Here is a 12250-nt window from a genome sequence, read left to right as displayed (position 1 = left end):
TAGGTTCAGTAGATTCTCAGAAAACAAACAAGACCCAGCATTCATGATATGCACGCTCTTAAGGCTGTGCAATTGGGCAATTAGTTTGAATTAGTTGAAAGGAGTGTGTTCAAAAAAATAGCAGTGTGGCATTCAATCACTGAGGTCATCAATTTTGTGAAGAAACAGGTGTGAATCAGGTGGCCCCTATTTAAGGATGAAGCCAACACTTGTTGAACATGCATTTGAAAGCTGAGGAAAATGGGTCGTTCAAGACACTGTTCAGAAGAACAGCGTACTTTGATTAAAAAGTTGATTAGAGAGGGGAAAACCTATAAAGAGGTGCAAAAAATGATAGGCTGTTCAGCTAAAATGATCTCCAATGCCTTAAAATGGAGAGCAAAACCAGAGAGACGTGGAAGAAAACGGAAGACAACCATCAAAATGGATAGAAGAATAACCAGAATGGCAAAGGCTCAGCCAATGATCACCTCCAGGATGATCAAAGACAGTCTGGAGTTACCTGTAAGTACTGTGACAGTTAGAAGACGTCTGTGTGAAGCTAATCTATTTTCAAGAATCCCCCGCAAAGTCCCTCTGTTTAAAAAAAGGCATGTGCAGAAGAGGTTACAATTTGCCAAAGAACACATCAACTGGCCTAAAGAGAAATGGAGGAACATTTTGTGGACTGATGAGAGTAAAATTGTTCTTCTTGGGTCCAAGGGCCACAGGCAGTTTGTGAGACGACCCCCAAACTCTGAATTCAAGCCACAGTACACAGTGAAGACAGTGAAGCATGGAGGTGCAAGCATCATGATATGGGCATGTTTCTCCTACTATGGTGTTGGGCCTATTTATCGCATACCAGGGATCATGGATCAGTTTGCATATGTTAAAATACTTGAAGAGGTCATGTTGCCCTATGCTGAAGAGAACATGCCCTTGAAATGGTTGTTTCAACAAGACAATGACCCAAAACACACTAGTAAACGGGCAAAGTCTTGGTTCCAAACCAACAAAATTAATGTTATGGAGTGGCCAGCCCAATCTCCAGACCTTAATCCAATTGAGAACGTGTGGGGTGATATCAAAAATGCTGTTTCTGAAGCAAAACCAAGAAATGTGAATGAATTGTGGAATGTTGTTAAAGAATCATGGAGTGGAATAACAGCTGAGAGGTGCCACAAGTTGGTTGACTCCATGCCACACAGATGTCAAGCAGTTTTAAAAAACTGTGGTCATACAACTAAATATTAGTTTAGTGATTCACAGGATTGCTAAATCCCAGAAAAAAAAAAATGTTTGTACAAAATAGTTTTGAGTTTGTACAGTCAAAGGTAGACACTGCTATTTTTTTGAACACACCCCTTTCAACTAATTGCCCAATTGCACAGCCTTAAGAGCGTGCATATCATGAATGCTGGGTCTTGTTTGTTTTCTGACAATCTACTGAACCTACTGGTAACTTGTTTGCCACGTAGCAATAAAAAATATACTAAAAACCTTGATTATTCTGGTTAGTCACATTGTACTGCTATTATTTTGAACAAGACTATATATATATATATATATATATATATATATATATATATATATATATATATATATATATATATATAATAATAATTATTTTATTTTTATTCATTATTCATAGCTTAGACAAAACCATTGACTTGCCGGTATGACTGCCTGTGGTTTGACAATTTGTAGTTTGCCCTGAAGATCTTTAAGAGTTAAAAATGGGAATGGACTGCAGTTTATACCCCTGTAGTGCCAAAGTGTGGATCACGCAATGCCTGGCTCTAACTATGTCGTCACCTCCTTTGATCAGTCTTGTATATGAGTTATTAGTATCATGTTCCTCAAAACTTTTTTTTTTTTACTGATGGAATATGTTCATGTAAACTCACTCAGTATGAACCTCTACTCTATCACCCCATTCATCCTGTCTCATGTTGGCAGGTGGCTGAGGGCAGAACAGGTGTTTTAGAGTCTTCAGTGATTAAAGCTTCATAGAAATTAAAGGGCACAGACTGACAGCACTAAAACAGATATGTGTGGTCTTAAAAAAAGCAACTATACACAGAGTTTGGTTGATTTTTGTGCTTGATGTCATCTGTTGCGTAAGCCGGTGTACAAATGGGTCTTGACAGCAGTGTTTTTTTGAAAGGACAACTGGGAACATTGTCCTGGGCTCTGTGACAAGGAGACAAGGTACTAAATATTCAAGGATGGAGGGGACCAAAGATAAAGTTTTATTCATTACCAGAAAATAATTGGTCAATATAGAGAACAATCTATATATATTTTTAATATCTATAGTGTTTACTATACTCGTGTGAAAATGTTAGAACACCCTATTGAATCCCATGGTTTTCTGTAATTTAAAAAATCATCTGTGCTTTGAAGGTCTTCAAATTCGGGAACTAAAACTTCAGATGAACATCAATACATTGCTCCTTGTAATTATTTATTTAGCAAAAATAAAGTCAAAATGGAAAAACTATGGGTGACGATGTAAGGACACTATTATTCAATTGCCTGTCAATCTACTTTTAGCAGTAATAACTTGCAATAACATTTTCTGCATGATTTGTCAGTCTCTCACAAAATACTGGAGGAATTTTGGTCCACTTGTGCTGGGGATCTTCAGATCATTGTCCGGTTGCAATTTTGGCCAAGCTTTAGCTGTCGGACAGATAGTCTCACATTTGACTCTAGAATACTTTGGTATACAAGAGTTCATGGTCAACTCAATGACTGTGAGGTGCCCAGGTCCTGTGGCTAAAAAAAGAAGAAGCCCAATTTGTTCATTTGAAAAATGAAAAGTTGCTCTACTCAAACAAATGAATTATTTTGAGTATTAGGCAGTGTACACATTTAGAAACTATAGCAACAACATGCCAGTTGTAGCTAATATAAATCTTTAGTGAAAAATCTATTCCCTTAACAGATTATCACTGTAAAATAAGTTGCTCTCTTAAATTCAACTCAGATGTTTAAGTAATTTAAACTTAAATTAAATTAAACTGACGTATAAGAACTTATTGTTTTAATAATTTTTAGAAGATTAAACTGTGTTAAACATACACACACATTGTATTTAATACTATTTTTTTTTTTTTTAATATTTGTATTACATTTTTCGGTTACCATTTTGGTGAAGAGGTGAACTTGTGCTTAGGTGGTGAGTAGCTGCCATACACACACACCCACACACACACGCGTTCCAAGATTGTTTGAGAGGGGTAGAACTGATGAACTGAATCAAGCTATATTATTTTATTTATTTACATTAAAACTACCAACACAAAACTAGTTCACATGCTAAGTGAAGTGTAATTTTGTAGCATGCAAGTAATGGTCAAGTAAAGCACCTGTCCCCTGGCATTAGCAAAGTTGCAACTCATTGAGAAGATATTATAGCCACCCACAGCCTCCACAAGGTCTAACATGGGCTAAAACAATTGAGTGCAAATGGCAATTAAGTAAAAAACTAAAGATTAATAATTTAATAAACTGAGCAAATAGCTAGAATATTTGTTGTTGTTGTTGAATCTACACGTAGCCTAATAAATTGTTGTAAAGGTGGTCATGATTAAAAAGCTTATAAGCATATGTTGGTGCAGGATGTCGCTGTGATTCGCGCCACTCATGCAAAATTAAACATTTGGGCTTCAGTTTTATTCTGCAATTAATTGCAGGTCCGTTCAATTCGAACGGGTAGCCTGATTAGAGCTTATTAAAGCTCCAAAGGTAGCCTACGATGTAGACTTATATAATTAATCAGTTATAATATAACGGGAGGTATATTATGGTATAACGCTTAAGAGATTTGATAACGCTTTCTTTTCCTCTGCAGTGGAGTTGTTGGGCACGCGCCCAGCGTTGGAGTTGGAGATCCCCATCTTCTGCCTGTGCGCTTCGGTGCAGTTACGCATGCGCGGGGAGCTCCCCGTGCCCACAGACTTGTCGCTTTGAGCCCAGAGCGCGCGCGGGTGGCACACAGAAGCTCCCGGCCAGCCAGCGCGCGACGTTACCATGAGCTTCCCCGCTCCGCCGGCAGAGACTCCACGCGCAGAGAGTGCCCACCTTACGAGAGCAGCGCGACACACACAGCCGCACGATGCCCGGGGGAAAGAGAGGGCTGGTGGCACCGCAAAACACTTTCCTGGAGAATATCGTTAGACGCTCGAGTGGTGAGAAGCCCGCTTATGATTTCTGAAATGCATTAGGTCACTTATTGTTACAGTGCCAATGATACTGTGCATTTAGCCTATACCGAGTTACCACTATTTCTATAAACATAGGCTAATTAATGTGGAGCTGCTTTTGTTCAGTTATATGTAATTGGCTATTCACATTACATTTAGGATGAAAACATGGACGCTGTAATAGGCTATCGAATTATTTAACTTCGTATTTTTATTTTATTTTATCATTAATTTTCATTAGCTGTATTTTAGTGACTGCAGTTCTCTGAGCTGGGCGCATTGTGATTTTTTTTAAATGCATAATTTGCACAATAATTTTTGTTCTTGAGTTATAGAGGCGTTTTGCAAGAAATGAACTTAAAATCGTGCAATAAAGAAACTTCATTCGTCAGTATCCATGCATTAGGACCTCTTACATCTCGTGCGTCTTCATTGCAATTTGACAACATCATTTAATAAATCATTAATTTCTTACTGCGCTGCAGAATTTGTATGTACATACAGTATTTATTTAGTGTGTATATATATATATTTTTATATATATATTTTTTTTTAATTATTATTATTTAAAAAAGAGCACAGAGAAATGTGGGCTAATAATTAGACAATACAACGTTACGCAGCCGCAATTTACTAAATCATCGTGTAGTAGCCCTACTACCTGTACCTCTACCTGCATCTAATTTAATATAATTACGCATGCCGTTTTATTTCTCTTTCAGTTGATTATAAACACACTCGATATACAGTAATTCTCCACATCTCTGCGTCACCAGCAGCACATCAGGACTCGCGTGAAGTTTGGCCCGATGGTTTTGAGAGAACTGTTGTGTTTATGACCACTAGAGGGGGCAGCATCTCTTAGATCCTGTTACAGTAATGCTGTTTGTGTCTGGTGTGCCGTGAGTCGTCGTTTGCAACTCTGCATCACAAACAAAGCGAGTCTGATAATTATAGGCCTGGTTTCACAGACATGTTTTTAAGGCATTTAAGTAGCTTTTCTAAACGTGCTTTAGAAAAAAAACGTTACCGGTGTGAATCTTTGAGAGAAAACACAATGGCACTGACATGTTTCAAGATACGCCCAGTGCAAGTTGCTTTCTGTTAAAACAGCCAAAATATGGGTTTTAGTCTGAGACTAGCTTAAGCATAGTCTGTAAAACCCGGTAGAAAATGTCTGAAAAATGGGAAGAAATGTCTGTAGTTTTGTTTTATGAAGTTTTGAAAGTAAATTTTATAGAGTAGGCCTACACCAGATGTTACTATAGAGCTAGGTAAGTGACTCTAATATAATGTTGTCAGGTCACTAATTCCTGCTCTCTCTCTTATACTTTGTCATTTTTGCTGAACATTCAGAGACAAGTTTCTTGCTGGGGAATGCTCAGATTGTGGACTGGCCTGTAGTTTACAGTAATGACGGCTTCTGCAAGCTGTCTGGATACCACAGAGCAGAGGTCATGCAGAAAAGCAGCACATGCAGGTGAGGGAATGTACATATGACCATAGAAATCTTACACTGTTCATGCTGAATTGAAGATCTCTGGTGTTGCAGTACCTTAAGGGGCCAGTTGAATTGAACATTTTAACACTGAGGCTTTAAATGATTTGTTCTAAGAAATGAAGAAATAGCCTAAGCGTACGTCTTATAAGAAATTATTATGTCTGCTAGGTGCTTGTTTATTGGGGTTTTACATCACTTTGCCTCTACCTTAAGTGTACTGTTATAAGTGTGTGTGTGTGTGCGTGTGTGTGTGTGTGTGTGTGTGTGTGTGTGTGTGTGTGTGTGTGTGTGTGTGTGTCTATATATACAGTACCAGTAAAAAGTTTAAGAACAGTAAGATTTTTTTATGTTTTTTAAGAAGTCTCTTATGCTTACCAATGCTGCATTTACCAGTATGTTATTAAAAATACACAAAAAATGTATTGTGAAATATTATTAAAATGTAAAATAGCTGTTTCTATTTGAATATATTGTAAAATGTGTGTGTGTGCATATATATATATATATATATATATATATATATATATATATATATATATATATATATATATATATATATATATACATATATACACATACATACATACATACATACATACATACATACATACATACATACATACATACAGCGGGTACGGAGAGTATTCAGACCCCAATAAAATTTTCACTCTTTGTTATATTGCAGCCATTTGCTAAAATCATTTAAGTTCATTTTCTTTGGATTTGGGAATCCTCTGCCATTCCTCCTTGCAGGTCCTCTCCCATTCTGTCAGGTTGGATGGTAAATGTTGGTGGACAGCCATTTTCAGGTCTCTCCAGAGATGCTCAATTGGGTTTAAGCCAGAGCTCTGGCTGGGCCATTCAAGAACAGTCACAGAGTTGTTGTGAAGCCACCCCTTCATTATTTTAGCTGTGTGCTTAGGGTTTGAGGTCTTGAGCACTCTGGAGAAGGTTTTCATCCAGTATATCCCTGTACTTGGCCGCATTCATCTTTCCCTCGATTACAACCTGTCGACTTGTCCCTGCAGCTGAAAAACACCCCCATAGCATGATGCTGCCACCACCATGCTTCACTGTTGGGACTTTATTGGACAGGTGATGAGCAGTGCCTGGTTTTCCCCACACATATTGCTTGGATTTAAAGCCAAAAAGTTCTATATTGGTCTCATCAGACCAGAGAATCTTATTTCTCACCATCTTGGAGTCCTTTAGGTGTTTTATCAGGTGTGTCTTGCATAGGGATGCTCATTTCTGTTAATTTTCCCGACCGACAAACGATGCTCATTAATCGATTGTTAAACGTTAACTGATAAGATTATAATATTGAATTGGCATTACATAAAAATAAGCTACAATTGACGAGTGTCTGTGACCCGTTAAAAATACCTTTTTCACGTGTTTATTTTACTGTGCAAACAGCAGAACATACAGAACAGCTCAACAACAGAACCTAGATTCACACTAGAGCCCTGCATTTATGCCTGAGCCCGACAGGACCCGTCGTTTTTTACGCCCCTAGGGCCGGGCTTCGGGCCAATTTTCACTTCATACCTAAAATGCGGGCCTGGCCTTAGGCCTTTTTTAGGTTTCTCCTTTGTTTTATATTTACTTTATTAATTAAAAGAATGAGATGTTGGTGGAAACAACACAAGACCATAATAGCTTACACGACTGTCAAGACATGGCTCGCACAGAGTTGGAGTCCGCGCCAGCAGAAGCGTGCGTTTCTTCAGCGCAGCTGCTAGAGTTATGACCTTTTTACAACTGGTTCCTTCATTCGTGTTCTTTGACCAGGTTTCTATTTGATTGCGAAATGACCATTTGGTCTAAATGCCTTCCGAGATTCTTTCGAGACGTATATAATTCCGATTACTCAAACAAACCAATTCAGAAGGTGGTATGAAAGCATTTCAGACAAAACCGGAGAAGTGTATGTTGAAGCGTATATTAAATTTAAAATTATCTTTAAAAGTCTTAGATGCTCCAAAACACAATCATCTTCAATAAAAATGTATAAATGATCTTATCATTGCTTAGACCGCTCTTTCTAATATTGCGGTCTTTGAATTTGAAATAAGCTGCTGAATAAAATGCCTCTTTTGCTTTTGTTGCTGTGAACTCCATTAAATATAGGCCAGACCGAAGATCTGATTTATATTCAATTTGCGGAGGTGTAAGGTATAAGGCAAAGATTTGTTTAGATTGTGTAGCTTGTTTCATTTGCGTGCGCCGTTGCGAGCAGCATCAACCTGCCTCAGCTCTCAACCTTTTTATTGTGGAGGTAATATTATAGTTGGGTATAATTAACTAACATTGTGATGCTTGAAGTGTTATATCTATGGATTTTATTATAGGTAAGACAAGTCAAGAGTTGATTTGAGAGGACAAATTGATTAAACATGCAATTAACTCACTGTCGGCCGCTAGTTTGTCACTTAAAAAAAACAAAAAACTTTTATTTAACAAACAAAAAAATGCTCTAAACATTTTTCTAAATTAACTAAACAAAAAAACAAAACGAAATATAACTACTTTGACATTAAAAACAAAACTGAACTTGTTTAATGGCTGCAACAATGTAAAAAAAAAAACAAAAACAAAAAAACAGGCTCCAGTCGGACTCGGCCGAGATTTTTGATAAGCTGTCGGAAAAAACCACACCATGAAAAGCATTAAACAAGGCTTCAGATGGAACTGATGCCCGGGGAATACAGAGACGCCTCGCTAGAGCGGCCAGCCTCAGGAAGCAACTTTCATTTGCTTTCCTCCACTAGTCAGGAGCTTGTACTACTGCTGTATTATAATACAGCATATCTTATTTTGCACGTAACTTTGTCACCCTTTCTGTCAAAATAGTCCCACGCGCTTCTTCTATCCCATTGCTTCATTTTGCGAAATGTGTCAGTGTCGGCAAGTGTGGTTGCATTGTTGACGCGCCTTGTGAGTTAACAAAAACTTTTTTTTTTTGTTGTTTTTTTTAAACTCTTAGGAACCCTAAGTGCAGCACACAAAAAAAGTGTAACCATGGCCAGATCTGTGCCTTGCCACAATACTGTCTCTGAGCTCTGCAGGCAGTTCCTTGACCTCATGATTCTCATTTGCTCTGACATGCACTGTGAGCTCTAAGGTCTTATATAGACAGGTGTGTGACTTTCCGAATCAAGTCCAATCAGTATAATCTGGTAATCGAGGATGATCAGAAGAAATAGACAGCACCTGAGATAAATATTTAAGTGTCACAAAGGGTCTGAATACCATGTGATGAATACCTGGACCATGTGATATTTCAGGTTTTCTTTTTTTTAATCTGCAAAAATGTAATATAACAATATAACAAAGAGTGAAAAATGTAAGGGGGTCTGAATACTTTCCGTACGTACCCACTTTATGTGTGTGTGTGTGTATATATATATATATATATATATATATATATATATATATATATATATATATATATATATATATATATATATATATTTATATATAGACGTGTCAGGAATTTTAATTTAAATAGATGAAAGTATCTTTTTGGCCCAGCCAAGATCTGGCATTGCAGTTGCATATAGTGATATAAAAAAATAATTTCATTAAGTGGCTTGAGCCACAGATATACTGTCTTCCACAATAGAGCATATTTCCTGCCATGCTTGCTCACAACAGACAGTCTTTTTATTTATTAATAAGCTTTTATTTGTGACTGCAGCAAAAACAAACAGGTTAAGATTCCATAATTGGTTACACTTTGCTTTAAGGATAAGAGGTGCACATACATTTTAGAAAATCTCTGTAATCTCTTAAGATTTGTCATTAGATATTGCCACTCATTTTGGGAAAATGTGAATCCTGGACATCATCCGAACACTACTTCCATGAGTCTTTAGACTTATGTAGATTCTAATGAATTCAGGAAGGGATAATTACTTAAAATTCACCTGCTGTGTGAATAATCTCTCTCTGTAGTTTTATGTATGGGGAGCTGACAGACAAGAAGACGATAGAAAAGGTGAGACAGGCCTTTGACAACTATGAGTCCAACTGCTTTGAAGTGCTGCTGTACAGAAAGAACAGTAAGTGAGACTTCAAACAAATATATGCACAGATAAAAATGCCATTAAAGTTTCTTTAAATGACTAAAATAATTAGTATAATTAAAAGAAATACTAGATATTACTCAGAATGGAATATCTGAACAAACAGCATTAAACATCTCCATGTACAATACTGGTCAAGTTTGGAATAATTAAGATTTTTGGCATGTTTTTGAAAGAAGTTTTTTGTTCTCACCAAGGCTGCCTTTATTTGATTATAATACAGTAAAATAGTAATTCTGTAAAATATAAACATTTAAAATAGCTGTTTTCTATTGGACTATATTGTAAAATGTAATTTATTCCTGTGATGGTAAAGCTGAATTTGACAGAAATCATACCTTAAACTTTGAATAGTATTTTATAACACAAATGTGTTTATTTCCACACAAAGTAAAACATTATTATTATTATTATTTGTATGTTTCTTGAGCTCTAAAATAGCATATTAGAATGATTCCTGAAGGATCATGTAACACTAAAGATTGGTGTAGTAATGCTAAAAATTCAGCATTGCAATTTTTCCTATTAAGAAAAAAAAAAAACATTGAAAAAATAGATCCAAATTAGCAAATGGTATATCATGGATCGTTGGAGGTAAAAAGTTTTGATCTGGCCATGCAAATGTGCTTATGAATTTACTGTAATCAATTAAAACACAATATACAGTATATAGCCTATTATGGGTTATATAGTATACTTCTATACTTAATAAATACAGGAGCATATTTTCATCAAAATTGGTTTGAAGACTCAATGTGAAAAGACTCTGCTTTAAAGATGTAAAATCTCAAATGGCATTGTCAGAAACTGTGTGTTGAAGCTAACTTTGAACTCTGACCTTGTACAGGATCTCCAGTGTGGTTCTACATGCAGATTGCTCCAATCCGAAATGAAAATGACAAAGTGGTTCTGTTCCTGTGTACATTCAAGGATATCACTGTCTTTAAACAGCCCATTGAAGACGAAAGCACCAGAGGTGAGTTTTACACCCCCCTCCCCACATGCACACACACACACACACACACACACACACACACACACACACACACACACACACACACACACACACACACACACACTGTATGTACTGTATTATACTAATTGTAATGTCACTCTTACGAAAATCAGCCATGGTTTTATTTTAGTTAAAGTATACCATTTGTATAACCACAGTTTTATCAGAAATACCATGGTTAAACTATAGGTTAAGTATCAAAACCATGAGTAATTTGTGCTTACCATGGTTTAACTATAATAACTTTTTTTTTTTTTTTGTAAAACCATAGCTAATTTTGATGCATACTTGTCTGAAAGTCACAAATGTGCCCATAGTGCTTGCTGGATTTTATTTTGTTCTGACAGATAAACACTTCATCAGATGTGCTTATGTGTACTGTATGTCATATTTGTTTATGATTGGCAAGTACTGCTTGGTTTTTCCTTTGGCTCTCACTCTCAAGTGCTATTTCAAGCACGTACTCTGTGTGTGTGTGTCAGTGTGTGTCTGCTGGGGGTGCTTGTTTATTGAACTGAAAAATATGATTCTGTTTCCAAAACTTCCAGTAGTGCAGTCATAATCATTCTGCTTTGGTGTGTGTGGGTGAATTCCACAAAACCAGTTTAAAACATTAAGTCCAGTTCAGTTTTCACCCTCCCCCAAAAAAGAAAAAAAATATTTTTCGTGTAGAAACTACGGAAGCATGCCTTTTTTACGACAATTATTTTTTACACTAAGACAATTACTGTCATAGTATTGAGAATCACTTTGAAAATAAAAGGGAATTGTTACAGTAATTTTAAATGCACTAAACTGTCATTAAAAAAATAATATTATAGTGCAATATTTTAATGGTCCTATAAATAGGCTTAGTTTTCTTTATACTAAATGATTTCAGGATGAAGTGTGACTTGAGCATGTTTGCGTCAGATTCACCAGTGTGTGAGATGAACGTTAATCACACAAGAATCAAAGAGAGATAGAGCGAGAGATCTGAAATGGCTCAAGAGTCCAGAGAGTGTTGCAACAGTTACATTTCATTGCAGGATCATTACGGGAATGACAGCTAACATCTGTTCCACTTTTACTCAACATAAAGAACTTTGCTGAGTCAGAGTCATATCTGGGCCACAGAGGACTTATGTTTGGGAGGATGTATATATATGTACACAGTTAAAATATATCATGGTTTTTTATATCATGGTTTTTTCATGGGTTCCGACACTGAAGACTGGAGTAATGATGCTGAAAATTTAGCTTTGAACACTTTTGAAAAGTGTTATTTTAAATTGTAATAATATTTCACAATATCACTGTATTAATGCAGCCTTGGTGACCTTGGTAACACTTTAGTAGGGGGAGCACATATCCATTATTAACTACACATTTTGCCTCAGTAAATCCTAATTTACTGCTTATAAATAGTTATTTAGGTAGCTGTTAAGTGTAGGTATTGAGTAGGATTAAG

At 36.4% G+C, this 12250-nt stretch overlaps 1 protein-coding gene across 3 annotated transcripts in view; it reads left to right on the top strand.

Moving 5' to 3' along the window:
* kcnh5b (potassium voltage-gated channel, subfamily H (eag-related), member 5b) overlaps window positions 1-12250 on the top strand; it is a 77143-nt gene that overhangs the window by 18942 nt on the left and 45951 nt on the right. For 2 of the 3 annotated variants that reach the window (XM_067420929.1, XM_067420928.1), the window contains exons 2-5: window positions 3842-4178; window positions 5550-5673; window positions 9655-9761; window positions 10633-10761. In XM_067420929.1, coding sequence (XP_067277030.1) covers window positions 4106-4178; window positions 5550-5673; window positions 9655-9761; window positions 10633-10761 — 433 coding nt within the window. In that variant the 5' untranslated portion in view covers window positions 3842-4105. Of the gene's footprint in view, window positions 1-3841; window positions 4179-5106; window positions 5468-5549; window positions 5674-9654; window positions 9762-10632; window positions 10762-12250 lie in introns of those variants that run through there. The other variant, XM_067420930.1, reaches the window with a different exon arrangement.

This window comes from Pseudorasbora parva, chromosome 17 (genome assembly GCF_024679245.1).
Source record: "Pseudorasbora parva isolate DD20220531a chromosome 17, ASM2467924v1, whole genome shotgun sequence".
Taxonomy (NCBI): domain Eukaryota; kingdom Metazoa; phylum Chordata; class Actinopteri; order Cypriniformes; family Gobionidae; genus Pseudorasbora; species Pseudorasbora parva.
This window is presented reverse-complemented; position numbering and strand designations above follow the sequence as displayed.